At 39.8% G+C, this 25888-nt stretch overlaps 1 protein-coding gene across 2 annotated transcripts in view; it reads left to right on the forward strand.

Annotated features, from left to right (window-relative positions):
- Positions 1–25888, forward strand: part of Crybg3 (crystallin beta-gamma domain containing 3) — a 117695-nt gene that overhangs the window by 60005 nt on the left and 31802 nt on the right. Inside the window, exons 8-16 of one of the 2 annotated variants that reach the window (XM_057766026.1) lie at positions 3766–3902; positions 4676–4790; positions 5875–5910; positions 7985–8118; positions 11088–11214; positions 17771–17913; positions 18006–18132; positions 19100–19132; positions 24356–24465. In XM_057766026.1, the coding sequence (XP_057622009.1) occupies positions 3766–3902; positions 4676–4790; positions 5875–5910; positions 7985–8118; positions 11088–11214; positions 17771–17913; positions 18006–18132; positions 19100–19132; positions 24356–24465 (962 nt within the window). Of the gene's footprint in view, positions 1–3765; positions 3903–4675; positions 4791–5874; positions 5911–7984; positions 8119–11087; positions 11215–17770; positions 17914–18005; positions 18133–19099; positions 19133–24355; positions 24466–25888 lie in introns of those variants that run through there. The other variant, XR_009056891.1, reaches the window with a different exon arrangement.

Genomic DNA, 25888 nt, shown 5'->3' on the forward strand with positions numbered 1-25888 from the left:
GCTTAGTGGAATCTCTTTCAGTCACCTCGAGTGAATCTCGCATTTGTCGTATGTGAGGGTGAAAGGCTTCTTCTCCCTTTTCTCATCGTTTTCTTGAGCTGTCATTATGCTTTGGCGGCCTCGCCATTTCCTTCTGTGTTACTGTAGACACAAATGCCTCTTAGCCTTTTCCCTTTTAAAGTCCACCACCCAGACATTGTTTATGCAACACAATGCAGAGGAAACTTGTTTGTATGAGACATTTAGTTCTGTATTCCACGACTGTACCTCCACTCCCCAGGGGACCATTAAGACCACAGCATTTGAGGTAGCATTAGCAGCAATCTTATCAACAGCACACCACAGACCGTTGAAGATTGACAGGTGACTAGTGGTTCCTTGTATTTCTGGCTGATTGTAAAGTGAAGCTTCAGAAGGCCGTAAACTTTCCTGTTTTAAAGGCCATTTAGGTTGTGCTGCTTTAGTTTACTTCGGTTTAGGAGCTTATTTTTGAAAAAGAGATGTATAAATTTGCTTGGTTTCAGAAGGATATCTGAAGGAAAACATCACAGTCCACAGGTCATAACTGTATATAATATTGTTGTAATAAGAGTGGCAGGGCTGTGTCCCCGGCACCCAGTCGTCCGCATGGCTAGCTTATGTCCCGAAATAATTACACGGAAACTGTATTTTTTTAATCACTGCCTGGCCCATTAGTTTTAGTCTCTTATTGGCTAGCTCTTACATATTGATCTTACCCATTTTTAATATTTTGTGTAGCACAACGAGTTGGCTTACCAGGGAAGATCTTAACTTGTATCTGTTTGGAGTGGGAGAATCATGGCGACTTTCTGACTCGGCTTTTTTCTCTCTGTATTTTTTTTTGTTTACTCCACCCACCTAAGGTTTGGCCTATTAAATGGGCTAAGGCAGTTTTTTTTATTAGTTAACCAATGAAAGCAACAGATAAAATACAAGAACCACCTCCATCATTTTTTCTTTTTTTGTTTAAACAAAAAAGAAAGACTTTAACTTTAACATAGTAAAATTACATATAACAAAATGGTTATTAAGCAAGAATTACAGTTATAATATTTATATTTATTTTTTATCATAACTAAGGAAAACTATAACTATTTATTTTTTAACTCCATCAAAGACTCCAGAAGGATATAATATTATCTAAGTAAACAAGAAATAAGAAAACTCTAGAAATGACAGAGACATCTTGTTGTTTGGACAGTTACCCAAAGTTTTTTTGTACTGTTGAGGCATCTATCTTTAGCCTTTAGGCCCATAGTATTTAGCAGACATTTTTATCAAGCAGGAAATTTTAAACACAGTTTAGTTATTTTTTGTTGTGTCCTGTAGAATGTCTTGTAGACTCTTTTATGAGTCAGGAACCCCAAAAAACCATCTTATCTTTAGGCAAGTTTAGCAGTCCTCTTTTTGTGGGTTTTTTGTGTCCAGTTTATGTAATAGTCCAGGCAAGAACAGTTTCTTGCCCAAGTGGCTATCAAACTCCATAAGGATCCTCTTTGATGCCCATCTTTTTTTTGAAGTAGATTGGTGCTGACAGGAGCAGATGTGTCTCATTGTCATGAAAAGCCCTAAGTTATTAAAATATTTTAAATGTCATGTTTTGTAGTCTTTGAAAGATATGAAGAATGTCTATCTAATTGAAATATATTTTTATATATCTAGAAAATTTAACTAACATGACTACAAGCTTGACTATTATTGATGATTATCCATTAACAACCTATATTTTCTATTTTATATTACATTTTTAAATGAACTACATAATCACAATACCTTAATCAAGATCAGAAATACATAAACATATAACAAAATTGACCTTAAAATCATACCAATGTAAATTATTTATATCTATATCATATCCCCCTTTAAATGTAAAAGAACATTTATAAACAATATTTGGGAATCTGTTGTAATAAGAGTGGCAGGGCTGTGTCCCCGGCACCCAGTCGTCCGCATGGCTAGCTTATGTCCCGAAATAATTACACGGAAACTGTATTCTTTTAATCACTGTCTGGCCCATTAGTTTTAGTCTCTTATTGGCTAGCTCTTACATATTGATCTAACCCATTTTTAATATTTTGTGTAGCACAACAAATTGGCTTACCAGGAAAGATCTTAACTTGTATCTGTTTGGAGTGGGAGAATCATGGCGACTTTCTGACTCGGCTTTTTTCTCTCTGTATTTTTTTTTGTTTATTCCACCCACCTAAGGTTTGGCCTATTAAATGGGCTAAGACAGTTTTTTTTATTAGTTAACCAATAAAAGCAACAGATAAAATACAAAAACCACCTCCATCATAATATACATGCCCTGCTAGTACTTTCATAATTTGTTCGGAGTAAGACTCCTTTTCTTATTTAAATTGAATCATTTTTTGGAAAGACAATGGTGATTACATGTTTTGACTAATAAAGTCTGTTGGGTACTTAATTCCCTAGGATAGCATATTCCAGTTGGCATCTTAAATTACTTAATTTGTAATTGAGAACAGTTAAAAAACTCAGCATGTGGAAAGTTTAAAAAATTGAAAATAGTAAAACTTCTAATTAAAAGGAAGTCATCCAGTCTCTAGTTAGTGGTATCTTTGATTGTTGCATATACTCATTTTATTAAAATGCCTTTATTTGTATTTCAAGCATTAGAGGTGAGAATCAGGTTACTGAAACTTGATTTGTATGATTAAACACTCTTGAGTTTCTGAGGTTGTATGTTTGAACAGAATGGTATCTGTAATTTTGGAAAAGGGAAAAATCATTGTGATTCTAATTCCTTAAGAAAAAGACAGTATTTTTAAACATCATTCAAGAGATTATTGAATATAAGAAATTCCCCTTAATAAAGAAGGCTGTCTCTTTAGATGCATCATGAACAGCATGTATAAAACTTGCAGAGGCCAGTGTTGGGCTGCGACTGCAGAGCTCTGGAAAGTGAGTGTGGGTCATGATGCTGTAGAAAACCAAAACCAAAGAGCAGTCTGATGTGTGTTGATCCAGGGAGTGGTGCTCTCAGAAGTTCAGGGTTTAAAGGTGCTCTCGCCTGACTCGTAGTTGTGGGTTGCGGTTATTACTGCAGTTTGTACCAGAAGTGGAAGTGGATTAAAAAGAGCCAGGCAAGCGTAGTTTTAAAGGAAGGTGTGACAGTGGGTGTCCCATCTTTAAAGGCTGGGACAGAGTCAAATTTCCTAATACCTTTTATCATCAAGCCAACTTGCACTGAACAAATAAGAGTCCCACAAGTAGGAAAGCACATTTCCTTTCCCTCACCTCTAGTTCCTTCTCCTTTGTTGATGAAAATTAGATAAACACACCAGAGGGGCGGTGCCTCTCCATTATTTATTTTTTATGTCCCCCAGGAGATCAGCTTTTATTTAAGTCCTTTCCTCCCTTTAGGCTTTGTTAGGCTCCTGAGAAGGAAGCGTGCAGGCCTTTGGCCCTCAAATCGTTTAGTAACTGAGTCATTCTTAGCGGGAGAAGTATTTTAAAAATGAAGCAAAAAAAAAAAAAAAAAAGAAAAGCAAGACAGTAGTTTTTCCAGCAACGTTCATGTGATTGTTGCATTATTCATTTGATTCCCAAGGAAAGCTGTTTTTAAAAATTTGCTTAAGGATCACCAGTTTCTCCCTTGTGTTGCTTCATGGAGACTTCCCAGTGCACAATAAAAGCATTGTAACCGGGTGTCCAGGGTGTTTACAACACTAGCCTGTGTGTCTCTAGTTGATTTCAAAGGCAGTTTTTCTTTTCCAGGATTGCAGCATTCCGGAGATAGAGCTGTGCCCCGAGTCTGACCCTGGGTGCTGCCCTATCTACATCCATCGAGCTGTGCCCAACCTGGAAGAACTAAATGTCCCCAAGTCCGCGTCCTTCATGGTGAAGTCGGGAGTGTATGTGTCGACTTTTCTCAGATGTAGCGATTAAAGGCCACCAGTTAACCTTTTTGCTTCACGTTTCAGTAGATGACTTATGAATTTTGAAGTTTTAGTTAGTCTTGTTTATGCTTCCGGATACCGAAGAAAGACTACTTCCTGGTTTAAAACCGATGCTGTCCTTCTCTGGATCCAATTAAGGCTTTGATGTATGACTCCTAGGAGCAGGTACAGAATCCCCAGCCTTCTTGATAGATGGATCACGTTGTCTTTTTATCTAACACATTTGGGAACTGGGAAGTAAGAACATGTCCCTGACTTAAAAACTTGGACCCTAAAGGATGTCTGGCTTGTGTTAGCTGTTGATTCTTTCAGTTGACCATTGCCCACACCAGCATAGCCACTGCTTTGTGTTTTACTTCCCTGTTCCTGAAAGGCCAAGGTGAGTCATTCTTGCCTTGATGAGTGATCCACCCTGTGGGGTTACCTGCACGCAAAGATTGGCTGTTGAGTGTTGCTTTCTAAGTTGTCATCTGCTGTCATTAAAGGTACCACGTGTTTTAGGTCTTAGAAAATTCTAGGGCAGAAATTAATACACATTACTCTACCATAAGGTAGAGAGTACATGAATATAAGCACTTAACATGTGACCATTCCTCATCATATACTAATTACTTTGCTACATTTTTATTAGTGTAATCCTGGAATTTCTCAATGCCCCCCTTTCCTCTTATAGAGCCAAACTGAAGTATTATTACCATACTGTAACCAACCATTTGTACCTTGTCTAGTTGGCTGGCCTACCCAGATATTAATTTTAAGGGGCAAGCTACAATCTTGGAGGAGGACCAGGGGCTCTTTGAGATTTCTGCAGCGGAAATGAAATCACTGCATCCTCTTCAAATGGTAAGCAGGTTCCACCCAAGGCTCTCCTCTTCCCCGGCACCCACCCCCGCAGAGGGAACACTGCTGAGAACCCGCAGTCTCAAGACACGAATGCATGCACCACTGAATTGGCAGACTGTATATTGTGTGTTCATGTTATACAGAACGTTTGCATTTACTTAGAACTCTGGCAGGCAATATGTAGAATTTTTTTTTAAAAAAATAAGTACTGCATGAAATTTTAAATATTTATTAAAATCTGGAGATTTTCTTGTTGATACTAATTAGAAAATTAGTTGTAGAAGATTGTCTCTTCCAGTTTAATAATGGATGGTAAACTCAGCATTAATAATAAATTGGTTGCTCTTTCAGTGTTTACCATGTTAAAGATTAAATAAGTGCCTGCAGCATCTCTGTGGCAAGCTTACTTATTTTTTTTTGAGGAGCAAGCTGTTCGATTAAGTGCAGGCTATGTGATAAAATATGCTTGGTCCTGTGCCTTGGAAAATGGAAACAAGGACAAATGCAGGAACTTTAAGCAACATCAGAATGTGGAGTAGGATTTTTAACACTTTACCGTTATGCAGGTAGGGCTTCTGTGAGACTGGTGTTACTATTTATACTGTACACTCTCGATGTGACAGGCCGTTAGGTATGATCAGCTGTGTTGTGGAACTCGGGGGAGGAGGTGTGGAGATGGGGCCGTGCCCTAATTTAGAAAGCCTGAGTGATTCTAGGGGATGCGTTTGAATACTGGCCTTAGAAATCTGCTCTGCCAAGGGTATCGTCTGAAGTTTTTAGCAGCCTCATTCTTCTGTTTGGGATACTCTACAGCTGCAATTTAATCTTTAATTGGTTGTGTTTGTTTAAAGGTCCTTTGTGTTCTGATCTGAAAGCTTTTAAAAATTTCTTGCCCTGTCCATACTTATATAAGTTAGTCAGTCTGACTTGGTTTTGACTACTGTAGGGTTCTGAATTTACTATAGTTAAATTTGACTGCTGCATTGTCTTAGCTAATGAGATTTTTGTAACTTACACATAACTTGGTTACTTTCCCCCTTCTTATGTATTTACATTGTTCTTTTAAATATCTTGTCACCTTTAGGGCGGACTGAAAGTGGAAATGCCTATGAACTTGAAGGTAAGTCTTGAACTGTCGGGCAGCTCAGACTGACCACGAATCTTTAAGTACTTTGATATGAGACCCGTCCTAATGAGTGGAGGCTGCAGAAGTTAGAAGTGACTGTGTGGAAGGTTTTCTGAGGGCCCAGTCTGTGACTGTGAATGGGGAGTGAAGACAGCTTACAGGCCTGGAGGTCTGTGCTGCCATCTCCCGCAGACACACTGTCAGAAGGTGGCAGGTTTGATTTTCGTTCCATGCTGTGACTGAAGCTGGGTACTCAGGTGAATTCCAGTGAACTCAGCAGGATTCGAGAACAATGCTTGGAAAGAGGTCAATGCAGAGGAGTTAGATACGGCTAGCTCCTGTTGGATGGATGTCAGTTTGCAAGTTTGAGTGCCTGAAAGGGAGGGTAGAGGCAATGCGAACTGGGTGGCAGAAGTGACAGGGTCAAGCATGTTACAGGAGGAAGAAATAGTTACAAATATGTGTGTGAGGGGAGATGGGAAGAAAATCTGTTCTGTGGTCAAAGATGCAAACAGCCTTCAAAGATAGGAAGTAGTCCCTCCAGCCAGAGCTGGGTATGGAGGGCGACACCTGTCCTCGCTTTTCACAAAGTGAGATGCCATGCCTCCGGTCCCCTTCTTTCCTCCACATCACAAGTTACTGAATTGACTGTGATTTTCTCAGTCACATGGATGGATTCGTTTAAAACTTGCATGGCTCAGTGCATGTCTTACACCCCGACACCACACTGGGGTCATCCGAGTCTTAAGAAAACTTCAGCCTCATCTCCCTTCTCAAGTATGCTGTTTTGATTGTGAATGAGGCCAGATTTTCAAAGTTTCCCAGCAAAGGTTGCAGGTGTTGATCTAACTAATAAAGGTAGAATTACCTGTGACACTCTCTCATGTGACTCCTGCTGCCGCCTCCAAGTGGTGTGAGTCACAGCTTGAGTGTGAAAGGCTGAGCTATCCTGGGGCGTTTGCACTTTGACACATTGTAGGCCTCTGTGAGTAGACTGATTTTTATAAGTAATCACAACTTGCCAATTAGAAATTAATTAACATTGATGTCATAAGAGTTTGTTCATGAGTACTGCTTTTTACTTTACTATTATCCCATGCAGCAAATAAAACTGAATAAAACTTCATTGTGTGTATAATATTTATATATTTTAACTTCATAACATATCAATGATTATTATAGCTTCCTGTGAAAGCTAGTGTGTAATTTTTTGGGGGGCTATAATGTTACAATTTTTTTTTTTTAGAAATAAGGTATAAGTTTTAACAGTTTTATATACTTAAGCCTAGGGATTTATCACCAAGATCTTTGGTTTTAGTTGTATACAGATAATTCCCGTTACCCACAGGAAGGACGAAGGGTGAGGTATGGAGAGATCCACACTGTTACCACAGCGATGGATTTAGGGGAGGGGTCCTTGAGAGGTAAAGACATCAAAACAGTAGAGAGCCCTGTGGTAATATTTCTCCACTGCTGTCCACGTGCTTCCTGCTCTGCTCAGTATTCCACCCCGAGATTTGAACTAATATTCAGTTAGCAAAATGCTTGGCTTCCCAGTCCGTTCTTTGTTTCAGAGAGTATTGCATTTACATTTAAAACTTTCATACCTCCACCCTTCCAACAATTATCAACAACTATACAAAGCACAAGGTGTTATAGGAAGGTGTATTTGAGTTTTGAACTCAGTAGGTAATTTAGTTTTATGTGCTGGAAGCTCCAACGGTTTTTCATAGGGTATGAGCTGAATTCACAACACAAGAGGATACAAAGAAAATTCAAGAACCATCTATAAGTCAGTTTAGCCTACACAGAGGTCCTAGTGCTTGGGTAAGCAGAAAAATGTAATAATAGCCAGGCACACTGATGTGAAAGAAGCACGAGAAAAAATAATTGGCCCAAAGAATGATAATGGCGCATACATACTTTGTGAATGTCAAATGCTGTTTTCTGTTGTGAAATTAACTTTGAAAGCATATGTTGCACCCTATTCATGTTTTGTCTTTAGTGCCACTAAAGTCTATCCATGGTACAGTATGAATACGTTAAATAACAGTTTCGTGTCTTTCAGGTTATCCTTTATGAAAAACCTCACTTCCACGGACATACCAAAGAATTTAGTGAACATATAGATTCTGTCCCTAAGTTTTTAAAAAGTGATAAGGACTTCCATGGCATTGGATCAATTCGTGTCATTGGTGGAGTGTGAGTGTCATATTTTCAATACATGATTTATTAGCCTACTTTTGGCAATTAGCTCAAGCAATATGCTAAAGAAGACACAGCCAGCCAACCTTAACCTTAATGTATCTCCCTTCTGTAATATGTAAGTAGAATGCATAACTTAATAGTGATTGGGCCTATTTATTGGTTTTAAAGACTTACTGGTTATCAAGATTTTGAAATAGAAACCATACTATGTATTTAATGTAAAATTTCAATTCCTAGCATTTCTAAAATACCATAGAAGAATTACAAGGTAAATTTCTATTTTTTTTACAGACTATGAGCTTGGGGGAAGGCCTAGCTTCTTAATCTGCTATTCTGTTGATCTATTCATATTGGCTAACTTAGGCTCTAAGGTAGTGAGTTATCTCATTAAAGTAATAGAGTAAGCCCTGTGATCCCAGAGTCAAAGGTGTTGACATTTGTAGTCTCCTGTCCTGGAAGCACTTTGGATGAAACCATCCAAAACCACTAAATGTACACAACACATGGGTGTCACTGCGACCCCAGCCTCAATCGGCGTTACTCTAGCAAAAGTGCTAAGAAATTTGTAACCAGGCTGGTCTTTGCCTGTTTTGTGTTCTTGGGAGGGTAAAAACACCAAGCAGAAACTTGGCTCGTAGAAGATTTGCTGTGGAGATGCCCGTGCCAGGATCCAACAAGAAACATTCTCATATGTCCTTTCACATGGTGGTTGTTTTGAATGTGGTTCATTTTAATACCAAGCATTGATGAAATATCATAGAACCTGTTAATGCCTCTCTAGCAAATGATGCTTTTAAAATATCCATAGGTGTGAACCTGTCTACAGTCACCTTCAGTTCTCTAGTTGTGGCACGAACTAATGACTGATTGCCATACCAGCCTAGTGAGAATAGGAGAAAACTCTAATGCTAATAAGATAAATAGGTCGTATTGATACTTGGTCTGGTATGCCGATAATCATTTAGTTACTTATCCCTGAATTAAAAGCATTACTTGGTGTTGAAAGGACAGATAAAGTTGGGTAGATACGTTCTTAGTCTATTGTGAGTATTTGTAATACTGTGTTTATTATAATAGTCCCTGATTTGTGAACACACATGTATATTGCTAAAACTCTGCTATAGAAGGTTTTTGTCTATTTTTCCTCCAGAAACCTAAATGTTTTTCCCTGTTACCTAGATGGATTTAAAACTGGTTGTCTGCCTCAAAAGTCATCTGCTAAAATTTAGTGTGATGAATATTGTTATTTTTTACAATTGCTTTATAAAAAAAAAAAAGAAAAGATTGGCCTGTGATAGAGAACACACACTTTGAGTCTTATGTGACAGTCACGGAGTAAAACACCATGCTCCCACTTAGAAATCACAGGGTAGCTCGATTGTTCGCAACACGTCTCATTTCTTGGCTTTTTAGCTGTTTAGCTTTATATATGGAGAGTACAGGTCCTTTTTCATCCCTGTCCCACACTGAGGAGTCTGAGGTCAGTAAGACTGATGATCTTGCCTTTAATCCCAGCAGTCAGGAGAATCTCTGAGTTCAAGGCCAGCCTGGTCTACAGAGTGAGTTCCAGAACAACCAGGGCTATACAACAACAGAAACAAAACCCTTAATTCATCATTTAACATTAAAGTCTTGGTACTCTTCATTATTTTTCTCAGTCAAATATAGTTCAAAATGGGCTTCAAATAACTTCCTTGATACAAAAGAAAGCTTAGACTATGTTTTCTGTGAAATGTATTTTCACATTATAGTTTAAGAATATAATCATCATGTTAATACTGTCTGTATTTCAAACTCACTGAAACTTACTAGTATGCTTATAGGCTCTTTCGGCGTCCTGTGGAATTCCACTCCCTAGCATTGCATACTCCTAGAAACAGAAGGTAAAGAGAGATGAAGGATGGCCACATGCGTAGTGCTTTGTGCTGTATGAAAAGAGTTTGGTTTTATATATGCACACGGCTTCAGAGGGGTGGAGAGAGAATAATTAATAATAATAATCATAAGCAGCCTTCTTGGGCTTCTTTTTTTTTCCTTCATGTTTCTGAATCTGAAATTCCCTAATCTGGAGGCTAAGAATAGTCAACCTTGCAGGCTATCCCTTAGAAAGGTCCCACCTTCACTTTATCATCCAGGTAAAGGCTACTTTTTTTTTTTTTAGGCAGCACATTTTGTGAGTCATCTATGCTCACATTGCATTAGGTACTGTGGTGTAATCTTTATAAAAAGGTAAGGTTCCCAGCCGAGTCTAAAAGCCTGTAATGCTTATCAGTGTCTCCTGGCGCTCTGAGAGTAGAACTCAGGAAGCTTGTGTCCCTGGAAAGTACTCTGCAGAAATGCTTCCTGTTTCCACGATGGGTACTGATAAGACAAGACGCTAGGATGAAGCTTTCCCACCCATAAGTATTACAGACAGACATTTCATACACACAGGATTCCAGCTCAGTAGTCTTTTCCAGTTTCTCTTTGGGAAACCTCCCTGTATTATTTTTTTATCTGTAGCTGGGTGAAGGGTTCCTTTGGCTTAAACCCTGAGTAAATGATTAATAAAATAGTCCTTTCTTGGTTCTAGAAGGGCTTAATTGGCGTAATGAAAATGATTTCCTTGGATTTCAGTGTGGGGTTGAAACTTCTCTCATTGGCTGTGTGTACTTTGCATTATTTCTACTTGGCAAATTATTCTCTGACCGTGTGAGACACGGCACTAGCCATTTCACAAGCACTTAACGAGCTTGCTCTGTTGCAGTGCTACAATTAACCTTTTGTTGGGAAATGTTTCCACACTGTAAAACTCATTGATCCACGAGATGCGTACCATTTGCCCATCTCTGTGCCTGAAAACAAACAAGGTCATTTTGAGTACTGGACGAATAACTTTGTTCCTTGTCATCGTCGTACTTTTCTCTCTTGCTTTCTTAAAACTAGGTTTATCAGTGGCTCACTTGCGTCTCCTGTTTTTCTAGGTGGGTTGCCTATGAAAAGGAACATTTTAAAGGCCAGCAATTCCTACTTGAAGAAGGAGACTTTGAAGATAGCAGTGTTTGTGGGGCATTGAGTGGCCCCATCATGTCTTTCCGGTACCTACAAGCTGTGAGTTTGCTTTCTTAACATTAATTTGTACCTGTTTTATATTTTCATAAAAATGAGACATGATTTCTGATAGAGCCTGATGTCATAGCACCTGAGAGTATTCAACTGAACAGGACTTGCCTGTTTTTCTTACCTGCGGTGATTATTATAGAATATCTATATTTTACAGTTTTATTTTCCTTTAGTTTTTGAGACAGCATTTCTCTGTGTAGCCTTGACTGGTCTGGAACTCACTCTGTAAAGTAGACTAACCTAGAACTCCCAGAGATCTTCCTGCCTCTGCCTTCTGAGTGCTGGGATTGAATGCGTATATTTCTACACCTGGATTACTTTTTACTTTTTCATCCATTGAGTCCATCATTATTTTTGAGTACCTCCTTTGTTAGGTGTATTGTGATAAACACAGCATGTAGTAGCCAGAGGCCCCCATACCAACCCCCAGAGCCAGCAGTATAGAAGGTAGCATAGAGATAAATAGCATTGTTAGACTGTGACCAGATTGAGTACTCAGACATCCATAAAAGAGTCATTTGGTCAGTCCTCCCTCCTTGGAGTACAGAGGACTGCATAGGACAGATGACGGCTTAACTGAGGCTCCTGCTCACAGTCACTGGAGTGAAAAAAGTTTCCAGGCTGGACAGATTGCATGAAAGGAAAACAGAGGTGTTATTTTATAGCAAGAGGTTGGCCCACGCTAATGGGTGAAGTTGAAAGTTTAAGCCATGGGTTCTCAGCTGAAGATGATCTTTATCCATGTGACACTATCTGCAGATGTTTTGGATTGTTGACATTTCAGGGGACGTGGATCTACTGACATCTAGTGGGTAGAAGCCAGGAGATCCTGCTGGAACCCTGTGTTGTTACAGGTCTCCCCAACAATGAAGAATAACAGGATAGGCTACTAGGACTGCTCGTTGGTAAAAGTCCTTGCTGCCAATCCTGATGACCTCAGTTCAATCCCCAGGATGCACATGGTGTAAGGAGGAAATTGATTCCCTTAGGTTGTCCTCTGACGTGTGTGTGTGTGCACGTGCGCACACACACAACAACAACAACAACAGTAGTAGTAGTAAAGAATGTCAGGGCCCACAGATTCTCACAGTGTCAAAGTTGAGAAACTTTCATGTAAATAAAGTGTGTGCTTAGAGATGTATGTTAGATGTGTTAATTCAGGATGTAAGAGAGAACTTTGGAAGGATGAGTACAGTGAATGAAGGCCTAGGGCCAGGGAAGAGTTCCAATTCATTCCTGAACTGATTGTGAGTCACTGGTGAACTTTTAGGCTCAGTGGACATGAGAAAATTAGTGGCTTAGGAAGAGTGTTTTGGTGACTATATGAAGAAGTAGGATTGTTAAGAGAGAGGTGATGCTGGAGCTGAGAGGTCTGGAGTATCACAAAATTCCAGGCAGCCAGGGAGATGATGGATGGATGCTACAGCATTCCTGGGATATTGGGGCTTATCAAACATGGCGTGTCACCCTGAGCAGCCCTCTGGACTTTTTTTTTGAAGTATCTCCAGTAATGGTTTTCAACCTGAGGGTTGAAGGACCCTTTCACAGAGTTGGCATATCAGATAGCCTGAATATCAGATATTTACATTGAGATTCATAACAAATGCATGGCCTTAAAGAGAACCTTCACAGCAGAAAAGAGGATTTGACTCCATCAAAGGCTTATTAGACTTGTTAAGTCACTGGTAAGTATTCATATAGGGTCACCTGTCAGGATGGTACACATATATAACATGTTTACATGACTTTTAGATACTTTTTTAGAAGTCTATCACTAATGTACATTCAAATTAATTATACTGAAAGAACTATTCATTTCTAGATTTGAATTTTAGATTTATACTAAAAGAACCATGCATTAAAATGTATGTCTACATTGTCAAACGTCTTTAAAGACATGGTGTTCAAGTTACATTTTGAAATACTGTGTATTCTTCAGCCAGGCCCGTAAATGGGAAGGTGTGATTGTGACCCTGGTATGACATATCCTTTCCCCATAGGCTGGGATGTCTGTAACCCAGTCTGAGTTAAAGTCATGTGAAACCTCCTTGTGAACAGGCAGGAAAGCTGTGTTGTGTGGTGTCAGTTCAGAGATCCTGGCTGCACTACACCGAACACTCCGGATTTGCTAAGGTCAAATAGCGGATATGTTCCTCTGGGATAATGGGAACTGTGCCAGCTAGCTATTTGAAGAGGACGAGGAGAAGCGCATTCCCAGTTCCAAATGAGTCACTCAGATGTTCACGTGTAGCTGATTGCTCTTTACGAAAGCAGAACGCTGAAAGGCATGCAGTGCAGTTCAGGCTGTGGGTCAAGGAATTTTTCTTCATTCTCGTCCTCAATAAAATGTGCTCCGCGTGCATGTTTTCCTTCAGTTTTGTGCTAGCTGCCTGTCTAGACTTACTTTTGCTGTTTGACTTTGCTCTTTGCCAGATCCAGGGTATGTCTTCAGACCTCTGAACCCAGGTGGAGTTGGAGACCACTCTAAGTTAACAGATTCAGCAGGACTCCGTTGGCTCCAAGATCACAGTGTCCACCCAGGGTCATAACCTCAGAGCTCACTGGCTGGATCAGACCAGAGCATTTATGGAATTTAAAAGTCATCATATTGTGGAGCTCTGGGCTGCATCTCCAGACTTAAGGCAGCTCTCAGTCTTCTCTCACAGGCAGCACTCTGCTTGAGACTGTACTGAATAAGTCAGGCGCTTAAAAAATAGAAACTAGAACATAACCTTTGAAGTCCATCCCCTGTTGTCCATCCTCCTGGAGCTGCTAACCTACCCGCACCTGAATTCAGTGCCTTAATGTGCCGAGATTATCAGGGACGTGGTAACCTAAAATTTGTAGGTGGACTCTAGACATGGCTGCAAGCATCTGCCACGCGTATCTAGAACAAGACACTTGTGTGATTTGTTTCATTGTTTTGGGGGTTTTCTGGGTGCTGGGGAGTCCAACCCAAGGCCTGATTCATGCTGTGCAATCACTCCACCATGAACTACACCCCCAGCCTGATTTTTGCATATGTCAATCCTCATTTTGTCTGTGTGACATCTAGATGTTCATACTCAGGAGGCTGGACCCAGCGCTGGCACCTGACTGAGCACACAGGTTGGCTCTGAGCCCCAGCTCTTGCTGTCAGGGTTACTACCTCAATACTGCCAGTCAGCTGGGTCTGATACCATGTGTCTGACAAATCTGAAAGAAAAATGCAGAATGGGACAAAACCGGGCGAGTGGTTCTGAGGGAGAGAAGAAACTGGGAAAAGATGGAAAACAGAAGCTGTGAAGCAAGAAAAGCCATAAATAAAAGCAGAAAACAGAAAGAGGGGTGCTCCACCACATGCCGTCACTGCAGACCACTGCTAAGGCTTTGGGGATGGGAGACAATGTAGAAGTCTCAAGGTGTGTGAACTCGTTTTCATTATCCTGTAAGCTCAGCCCGCGCTTTCTGTAGTGATTCCTGTGTAAGAGGCCGCTCCTCTCCTTAGCTTCAGGCCTCAGTGTCACACATGGCCTGAGTCTCCAGACCATTTCTCAGATGATTCTTCTGGCTGCAGCTGCTCCCCTCCTGCTCACACAATGTGATGTGTGCTTGGGCTTGCTCAAGTCAAGCACAGCCCTGCTAGCGCAAACCTTTCTGAATGAAAGGGCAGATAGACAACACCCATGTAAATGTCAGCATTTTTCTGCGTCCTTCTCCAATGAAACAGTGATCCAAAGCACATATCAGTTTACTGTGTTTTCCAGTCCTAAGATCCCAAGACATAGTAAATGACAGGCACTCGCAGAACCAGAGGAACGAGAGATAGAGGCAGGGGGTTTGAGTCATGAGAAATGGGGAGGAGAGGTCGCAATCAGTCACAGTGACTGAGCACTGCCCTGAACCTTTCCTTTAGGGTTAGATCTGGTTTTGTTGGTCACTGGTGATGCTGGTTCCTGACAAGCTCCAGCCTGAGCCTAGTGCAGCCATCCCTGAACCTTCACAGTTGCTGTCAGCTGGCCAGGGCACTTTCACCGTGGAGGACCAGGGGTGTGTCTGTGTCTGGGAGGGAGCCTCTGGTGGGGAGGTTCCTGCAAAGTGACCAGGTTATTGAAGTCTCATTCCTCATATAGCCTATTTATTGTGTGCGTGCCTGTGTGTGTGTGTGTGTGTGTAAAAGCAGAGATTAGAAAAACTAAGAAATGTGTTTTAGAAATGAAGTTCCCCTCTTCCAGAAATGAAGTTTTAATAAGAGCTGGGACATTGGCTGGTCCGGCATGAACCCTTTCAGTTTATTTTTTTTTAATGGAGCGTGTGAAGTAAATGAAGAGAGTAGTTCTCGATTACAAAGGTTCCTCGAGATAGAATTGGAAACTCAATTGTGGGTTAAAATTATTTTGTGATAAAAATTTTAGGCAAAAGCTGTTGTCTTTTACTCTGATGTTTGATAGAACATTTGACCTCTCTTTGTCAGCAACTTTTAAATCCTTGGAAGTTGGCCATGTTGCGATAGCACACACCTTTAATCCTAACACTCAGGAGGTAGAGGCAGGCAGATCTCTGAGTTTGAGGCCAGCCTGGTCTACAGAGTGGGTTCCAGGACAGCAAGGTCTACACAGAGAAATCACATCTCCAAAAACCAAAAGAAAAAATGATTATTAATAATAATAATAATGAAAGAAAAAAAAGAAAATGAACAAGTTGCTCAGTACAGGATGATTAAAGAATATTTTTCCTACTCACTAAAGAGGCTGTTTTCCTGTTTTGAACTCTGTTTTACTTGCCTATAAGAAATAGTGTTCTGCCTGGAAGTCTTGTATTTATAGATCTTATTTTAAAACTTAAAAAAGGAGCTGGGCGGTGGCTTTAATCCCAGTACTTGGGAGGCAGAGGCAGGCGGATCTCTGTGAGATCGAGACCAGCCTGGTCTACAGAGCTAGTTCCAGGACAGGCTCCAAAGCCACAGAGAAACCCTGTCTCGAAAAACCAAAAAAAAAAAAAAGTAAGAAGTTCAGTATTGTGGGTTTTAGAGAAATTGACAGCGTTTTCTGAATTTCCAAATGGTGGACTAATAGAAAGATATTTGTGCTTGCGCACAGGTTCTTGCATGTGTGCGTGCATGTGTGTGTGTGTTCCTGTGTGTATTCCTGTGTGTATAGGTCAGAGGTTGACACTGCATGTCTCCCTCTAAATCCCTACACTTGCGTGTGTGGGGGTGCGTGTGTTTGTGTGTGTGTGTGTAGGTCAGAGGTTGACATTGCATGATTCCCTCTAAATCCCTACACTTGGTTGTTGGAGCCGGCTTCTCTCACTGAACGTGGACATCACTGATTTGTCCAGGCTGACTGCCAGAGAGCTCTAGGTGTGCTCTACTATGCTGTTTTGTTTGTTTTAAGAAAATTTTATAAAGTATGCAATGAAGTATGATCTTAACTGCTTACCATGTCCCCCTTCCAACTCCTCTTATGTCTCCAGTATGCAACTGCCACTCTCATGTTCATGCCTTTTTAAAATAAAAACAATTGAGAGCTCGTTCAGTCCACTTAGCACTACCTGTGTGCATGGGTGCAGGGCTGGCCTTTGAGTTCTGTGCTCCTCACTAATCACGTGCCCTCCATTCTATCTCCCCAGGTGATGTGACGATGTCCTCATCAATATTGATGACATTACAGATATGCAAAAAGAAATGTTGATAAAGAAACTATATATATATGTGTGTGTGTGTGTGTGTGTGTAATGTCTTTTAAAGTCAAGAGTGTTTATCATTGGATAGAAATAGAAATTTTTGTTCAATATAGTTTTCAATTTTGATAACATGTATCTTCTTTTTTTCTTGGTTTTTTGAGGCAGGATTTCTCTATGTAGCAGCCATAGTTGTCCTAGAACTAGCTCTTGTAGACCAGATTGGCCTTGAACTCATAGATCTGTCCAGCCTCTGCTTCCCGAGTGCTGGAATTAAAGGCATGTGCCACCACTGCCCAGCTGATAACATGCATGTTTTATCATATTATTTAAGTCTCTTCCTGGAGGGCTGTAATACACTATTACATCTAGTCCTTTCTTAATTTACTAGTGAAATTAGGAATGTACGTATTTGATGTTAATGTTGCTCCTGTGAGTGGCCTCTGTCTTTAGCTGATTATGTATTTGTGTTTAAAGTTTTCATAAGATCATAATGTATTAACTTTACAATTTTCCTGACCTCATTTTGATTTTTTGAGCAAGTGACCTCTTTAAAGCTCACTTGTATTTAAGGCACATAAAATTGCACCTCCTGTTGCTCATAGTCCATTGTATTTTCACTTAGCCTTGTGAGATTTTTGCTCAAGTGAGAGTTTGAATATTTCCGGTAATGAGTATTACATGTGATGCATCTAATTCTAGAGGTTTAGATTAGAGCAAATAAAGGCTTAATGTTTTTCTCTAAATGATATTGGAATAGAGATTACAGCATTGTATTTCATGCCATTAAGGTTCTTCCTGGAATTATTTGTGTGAACATTATCCCAACTGTGTGAATTGTGTCACATACGTTCTCTTAAACAGCCCTCCTGCCTCCTTTCAGAACTTTATAGAGTCTGCCGTCACACTGTTTGAGTCTGACCTGGAAAGGGGGAAGTTCATCGACATTACGAATCAGGAAATTTCGGACCTAGAAGAAATCGGCTTTGGCAGTGAAACAAGATCCATTCACGTGAAGAGTGGCGTGTAAGTAGCCCTTGCCTCAAGAGCCTGGGGGAGTCAGCAGGGCGTAAGGCTGTGAGCTCGATTCTATCTCTCTCCTGTTCTCTCCCTACTAGATGGGTTGCCTACCGCCAGAAGTTCTTCTGTGGAGATCAGTACATTTTAGAGAAAGGAAAATACAAATGCTTTTTTGACTGGGGAGGAACAAGTAATACAATCTTGTCAATCCGACCAATCCAGCTGGTAAGTGAAGTGGGGGGCAGACTGACACCGGAAGCATTTGACGGGATACAGTGACTGTGTAGAGCATTGTTTGAAAGTGGTCAGGTTTAGATTCTCTTTTTGTGTTTCTGTACAAAGTAAATAAAATACCTCATGTATTTCTACTGATTGCAGAGGGAGCTAGTAGACACGAACACATTGTTGAGGCATCCCTATGCTAGAACCAGTTTATTCATTCAGCGGCTTAGCTTTGTACTTCTTTTTTTGTTTTTGTTTTTTGTTTTTCGAGACAGGGTTTCTCTGTACCTTTGGAGCCTGTCCTGGAACTCCCTTTATAGACCAGGCTGGCCCCAAACTCACAGAGTGTTGGGATTAAAGGCATGCACCACCACCGCCCACCTTAGCTTTGAACTTCTGTCTTGTTAGATACTGTTATGCCGATTCACTGGAGATACAAGATGAGTATGACTGCCCTAATGGCTCGTAGGAAGATGAAGTGTGTAGATCATGCTGGATGGGGGGGGGGGGGGGGGAGGACGCTCTGTCTCTGAGGGTTAAGACCTTGCAGAAAGAAAGGGCACTGGTGATTCTTAAGGGGGTTCTTGAGGCAGAAAGAAGCCCATTGAGAGGGAGATGTGTGCAAAATCACAAAGTGTCACACACTGTGGCTGTGTAAATGAGAAGAACCACAGAATGACCTGGGTATCTGTTCCTTAGTGATAGAAATTGAGGCCCTTTCTAAAATGCGCCTGGATGCTCTCCTCTTGAGTAGCTACAGGAGTACTCAAACTAGTCATGAATACTAAAATTATTCCAAGAAAATTCCATAGGTTATTTGGGACAGAAGGGGTCATAAGTAGATGAAGGAATTTAGTAAATTGGTAAGACCATGAAAATCTTTTTCTAGGGATATTTTCAAAACATTCTGAAGCCAGCTAAGCTAAGATGATATGACAAAATTTTTAAAATATTTTAATATGTCTTTCAGGAACCACTTGGGATAAATGAGCCTCCACATTTGGTATGTTTCAAAATATTCTTATCATTGGTGCAGTATTTACCCAAAGCATTTACACGTTCTCAAATCTTTCCCTGAGATAATTTTTATGTGCCTATGTGACAAAACAAGATCCTGTTGAACTCGGTGTCTTTGAGCACAGGAGTGTCCTTTATGTTGGTGGGATTGTCTGAGGTTTGTCACAGCATCCACAGTGGGTCGTTGGAACCCATGCCTCTTGGTCTTTCCTATAGCCGCCTCTGCCTGCTGTCAGCTCTCTCAGTACCACATATCTCTGTGTTCCTGGAGGAGCAGAGAACTTGCAGCAGCCCCCCCCCCCCCAACACCTCACACTGTGCTTACTATGAATACAGGCTTAGAAAACATTTTTACTGTGCTAACTTATTTTCTTGGGAGGGGTGTGCTCTCCTGCCATGGTGCATGTGTGTGTCAGTCTGAGGACAACTTGTGGGAGAAGGTTCACTCCTTCTGTCATGTAGATCTCTGGTGTTCACACTCAGACCATCAAGCTTGGTGCCAAGAATCTTTACTCCCTGTGCACAAGCACCCTTACACTAAGCCTTCTCATTTTCGTGTATGTGGATTTCTGATCCTTGTGTAATTTTTTTTTAAGCTCTAGTAACAAACCTCCCTCTCTTCCTCTCTCTGTCTCCATTTCTCTGTCTGTCTGTCTGTCTCTCGGTCTCTGTCCCTCTCTCTGTATATGTGTGTGTCGATGGTTCAATAGGGTTTTGGTAAGACACCAAAGCCTAGTATTGGTTTATTGTATTCTAAGGTCTAATAATTGCATTTGGTTTTTGTTTGTAATAATTCTGCGTGTATTACTCATGAATGAACATACAACTTGAGATTCTGAATTTAAGTCAGTGTCATTATCATACAGCTAGAGAAAGGAAAGGAGACATCCTGTAGTTTCTGTTTTCAGAAGGACCTAGATAGGGACAGAAACACAATGAAAGAGAAAGACGGGAGGAAAAACACTGCTTTCCCTGTTTCTCTTTTAAAAAAAATAGCCTGGTTAGAAAACCCCCTGTCCAAAGCCACATGTAGTGATTGGTGAGCAGTGACATTCACGACTGTAACATGGTGGAAGTCTGCTGAGTGTGTACAGCTCCCATGTTCTTGTCAAGGCCTGTCCGTTTCAGCTCAGCCGACTTTAATCATGTTCTACTCACTGGAAGTGCTCCGAGGTTTTAGTCATTTTCTAGTTAGCTGAGACCTTTTGAAACAGTTCCTCCTTGAACATAATTGAGAAGTTGTATTTAGAGATACTTCCTGCCAGAAACTTTATTTTGGATTTTGGGGAACCTCCAGCTGTGGATTTTTAAAGCTCATGTTTTTATATGAATCAAAATAGCATGTGTAGGTAAAGAGGGTTAATTCAAACTGGTTTTTTTTTTCTTTTCTGAGTTTCTAGTGCAGATCAAACATCCCATTCTTCTGAGCTCTTTTCTCCTCTTCCAACTCCTTGCTCTTTGTTAAAATGAACTTCATTGTTCGGGGACAGGTTGCCGGCCTTTCTTTATAGTGCTTCCAGAGCAACTGGAAGAGGGAAGCAGCAGAAGGCGCCCAGTGAAATATGTTTGCTTCATTTTTTCTAGCTGTGGCTCAGTTATTGTGAAATGAGCGTTTCTGACAAGTGTACGCTAGCTGATGTTTGGTCATGTGTGTACAAAGCCTCTTTGTTTATGCAGCATTAGAACCCTTGGGTTAGGCCATTTTATTGTTATATTTACCTAGACAAAAACAAGCAAATCTTGGCAGTGTTCACATAGGCTATTTTCCTGTCCAAGTAAGGAGGCAGTTATATTTCAGGGTTCAAGTCAAAGAAGGATTTTTTTGTTTGTTTGTTTTACGTTAATTATCTCAAGGGAAACTCTAAGTCATCCAAGGGGGGATAAATCTAGAAAATGTGTAGAGAGTAATATATATCATCATAGAGTTATAAACATAGGATTGCTGGGAGTTTTGTAAGCATGAAAATACATATTTAATTGTTATAATAAAAGAAACCAGCATTTATGGTGGAGAGTGTGTGTCTCTTGAGACACAGACCTGTCACTAAGTCCACTAAGTCTGATTACCAACTAGAGAGTCATATGACATAGTAGAACTCTCCATCGTGGAGGTGGCATTTAATTTTGTTTTTATTCCCCCCCCCAAACAAAAGAAACACTAAACAGAGTGTGGATTTTTGTCATTTTCTCTCCAACTTAGCACATGTGGAATGTCATATTACTAGATTGAATATTATAAAAGTTAATTTCTCTTTAGGGGATGTTATAGTGAGCCAGTATTCTAATCCATCCTGCCCTTTGACCTAATCAGTTACCTTGGATCCTTAGGACCATTCTGAAGTCTGTTTACAAATATAATTGTTTAGAATTCCTGAAATACAGAACTGTTATTCTACCCCATACTTAATGGTAGCAGAGAAAAATAAACCAAGTAAATTCTTCTGTTGCGTAAGTTAGCTTCGGTGACCTTTGAAGTGACTGAGGGGTTTATAATGACTTTGCTTGCTGTTACATAGGGCAGCGGTTCTCACCCTATGGGTTGTGACCCCTTTGGGGGTTGCATATCAGGAGTTTACGATAAGATTCATAACAGTAGCAAAATTACAGCTATGAAGTCGCAACAAAATAATTTTCTGGTTGGGGGTCACCACCATATGAACTGTTTTAAAGGGCTGCAGCATTAGGAAGGTTGAGAACCACTGATATACGGGGACTTTTAAACTTTCAGAAGGAAGACCTATTTAAACAAAATCTTGCCTGGGTGGTAAGAAAGACTATAAAATTTTTATAGTATTAATTGATTGAGAAATTGACTTAGGTTGGGTATAACTGAAGATGGAAACAAAGTGGTTTTTGTTTAACAGTCTTCATGTATCTATGAAGATGGTCAAAATGGTTATAAGAAATATTAGAGAGGAGAACTTCTTAAAAATTAGTGTTAATTTAAATAAAATTACTTTGAAAGTCCCTGCTGATTCTGTGGAATAAATTGAGCAGGTCTTCTGTGTTTGGTCAATAATTTAGTTACTGGATTTTGTTTGTCAAGCTAGACCGACCCTATTACATTTTCTTCATGTGAATCATAAATGAAAATTACAGTTAAATATAATTCTATAAAATCTTAGTCATAAAGTGTTGGTGATAATTTCTGCCTCAAGGAAAAAATATGGCAGTGTATGTGAAAAATACCTGTCATCAAGTGGTAGAATTTTCTTTCCTTTTCTCTCCTTTCCTCCCTCCCTCTGGCTTCTCTCCCTCCCTTCTTTCCTCTTTCCATTGTCTTCTGTATACTTCCATGACGGAGATTAATTGGAATAGACACATTTCCACATGGTCCATGGTGTTGCATGTAGTTTGAAGATACCTCATATCTTGCTCTTCTATTTGCTTAGTTTCTAAGCAACCTGTTGGGCTCTTTTATATATCCATTGCCCATTAAGGTCTAAAGGGAAATACTGTAGTGACTTGTGTAGCTAAGTTTTCTCCAACCTTAATTTTTCAACACCTCCATCACTTAATTTCATTAGGAATGGAAACTACAACTTAATTGTTTGCAGCTTCTGAGCCTAGAGTTGCCTTCTGGTATCCCAAGAGTGTTTTTGTGGATGATCCAGACCCATTTTTAGAGTGTTACTGTGAGTTGTTCTATTCTGATGCACTGATTGGGTGGACATAATAATGAGGTGATTATTTTGTAGGTCTGATCTAGTGTTTTCTTAACCATATACTTCTCATTTTAGAGGTAAAAGAAAAGTAAACTCAAATGTACATTGAACCCAGTTTTTAAATGTGTGCCCAAAACTAATTTATCAAAATGCTCTATATAAACTTAAATTCCTCTGTGTGAAGACTAACGACTGGAAGGGGGTTATACCTGCATTATCTGAACTGTCCCACACCTGCGTGTAGAACTTGACATTTCCTCACTTCACAGTGAAATGCTGATGTGTGGTTTTTGTTGTTGTTGTTGTTATTTGGGGGGGGGGGTGCGATTGGACTCTGCATGCTGAACAAGTTTTGTACCAATAGTAACATCTCTAGCCTGAATGAAAATGAACGTTAAACCCATCAATATATGAAAAATGGACTCTACATATCAGAAACACATGCAGTGAATATCTGTGAAATCCATTTTCATGTAGTTTTTCCAGTTTGTTCTGTGAAGTTTGATAGTGTTTGCAAACTGCAAAGAAGTTTTCTACATTTTCAGAAGTTGTGACTCGTGTCTTATGGATCTTTATGTATGTTGTGAAATATACGTCATCTTGGAACTTCCTCTTTTCTTGCTGTCCTTCCTGGGAAGGAGCCTGAAACATAATGGATTTTCTTCTTGAGAAGTCCTTGGTACTTGATGGTCCAAGTATAGTGTGATTTCTCAACAGGAAGTCCCATTGTGAAAGAAGCCACAGTTGGTCAGGGGAACACTGGTGTGAGCAATGGCGTTCTCTCTCACTTCCTGTCTTTTGGCTGATCTTTAATATCAAACCAAACAGAGTCAGGGCAGAAGGAGACTGCCAAGAAACATATCTGGTTAAAGGTCCCTTGGGACGATGAATACGGTTCAAGGAGATCGTTTCTGATGGCTGCCTGGGCAGGAGGACTGTGTGCAGGTCATTTATTACCATGTGTTCCTTGCTACGGTGCAAGCATGTCAGTGCAGTATGCCCCCGGGCCAGGTCAGTTAGAGTCTTAGAGGATTAGGAAATATTTATTTATAGGGCTCATTAATTTATTCTTGCTCATTTTAGATTCAAGGCCTCTAGAGCTGCAACTTACTGATTTCAGGCTCCAGAGAGTTTTAATTGGGATTTCATTGTCTTACCTTGACAAAAAGTCAAGTGAAAGCATAGTATGATCCTCAGCTATAAACTGTACATTTAAGTTATTCTTACCAGAAAACTAAAGCCATAACCTGGAATGTATGACACAGATGCCTCTCTCTCTTCACCGTAAATCAGGGACTAATCCAACACAGTTTGATACAAATGATGATGAAAATGATAAATATTGAAATGTCATTCTCATAAACATGTAAGAAGAAATAAAGGCGCATTAAGAAGAATGTCACCATTCTTTATATAACTTTACTGATAATAAATAAAACACAAATGTAATATCCTGCTGAACGTTTATGAGCGTGTTAAAGTTTATTTGCTTGTGATGATGTTAAACAGTCATTTCACGGTCAATTACTGCTATGTTCCCACAGCTCAAAGCGTTCAGTAAAGCAGGCTTCCAAGGCGAGTGCATAGATTTTATAAAAGAATGTTCTGACCTGACCTCATTCTCACCGTCCTCCTTCAAGGTTCTCCGTGGCTGGTGAGTGTGCTTGATTCTTCTGCTCTTACCTAAGACCAAATTTAAGTTTACAAAGGGCAGAGGGTTTTTTTTTCCACAGTAATTTTTTTCTTTTTTCTTTCTTTCTTTCTTTTATTTTAAAGCATTGATCAGTTGCTAACTAGTCTATATTAATCTTGGTGAATTTGTAATTTTAGTTATACAAGTTAAACAAAATATAAAAAAGTTGACTATTCAACTTTGGGAGCCTTTTAATGGTTTTATTTCTCAATATTTTCTTAGATGATTTTTCTAAGATTAATGTTTATGTTGTATGTTTATTGTATTGTACTGTACAGCACAATAAAATGCTACAGAATAGCCACTTTTGTCCAGGAAAGATATCTTATTCCTGTTTGCTTAAAATAGTTTATCTGTTTTACAAATAAGGAAGCTAGATTTGGAGTTAGGGTTCTGGAACTACCACCACATCATACAGCAGAAATATTTTTGTCATTTGTTCATTTTTTAAAAAAAGAAAAACCTTAAATCCTTTATTCTTCCAGTTCTAACAATATGATCAATCTTTTTTACCTGTGAAACTGTATGTGATTCCTTGGGCTAAAGTATAGTCTATTGTTTCTGTAATAAAATATACATGACATAATAGTTACTATTTTGCCCATTTTTAAGTCTTTGGTTTGGTTGCATTGCCCGTATTTCCAGTGTCTACCTAATAGCACTTTAGAATCCCCGGTGTCTGTCAGTTTCCCTTTCTTCTTCTTTGAGCCTGTGTAGACCAGTGCAACACATTTCAGTTTACTATTTTTCCCGTCAACCTTTATTCCTAGTCGTCGCTAACGCAGATCAAGTCCACCTCATCCTTTTCTGGGCTTATTCCATTAGCTGGTCTCAGTTTCCTTCCTTGTTGTTTGTCCTTCCCCCTCCGCCAACATGTGCTCAGCCAGTTGTCTTGTCCATTGCCCTCTGTGCCAGGATGGTAAAGTCCCCTCAACTCAATGGGCTTGGCAAGCTCTGTTCCTGGTGCCTTACCCTGTCATGGTATCACAGAAGCAAGTGGCCAGTGCTCTACATGATTGAATGGGAACAGCTGAATTGTGGTGAAATTCCATTGATGCACATGGAGATTTGCATTGACTATGTATGACATATATAAAAAGTAGAAAGTAGCGGGGTTTTTTTTATTTAAAAAGCATCTGAAATTTTTAAAATCATTTCAGCATGTGGACTATATTGAAAAATAAATGATGAGACTGGCACATAGTCTGTGGTCTGCTGACCCTTGCAAAGGTTGTAGGACTTTGGTAAACAGAGCCAACAGATGATACTTATTTGTTCTATAGGATATGTTAAAACTTACATACTTATAGGTCTAGTATATAGTATTTCAGCATCACCTACCTCCCACTGTTCCCTTAAACGACTTTGTGAAAGCCTTCACCAT

This window comes from Chionomys nivalis, chromosome 3 (genome assembly GCF_950005125.1).
Source record: "Chionomys nivalis chromosome 3, mChiNiv1.1, whole genome shotgun sequence".
NCBI lineage: Eukaryota > Metazoa > Chordata > Mammalia > Rodentia > Cricetidae > Chionomys > Chionomys nivalis.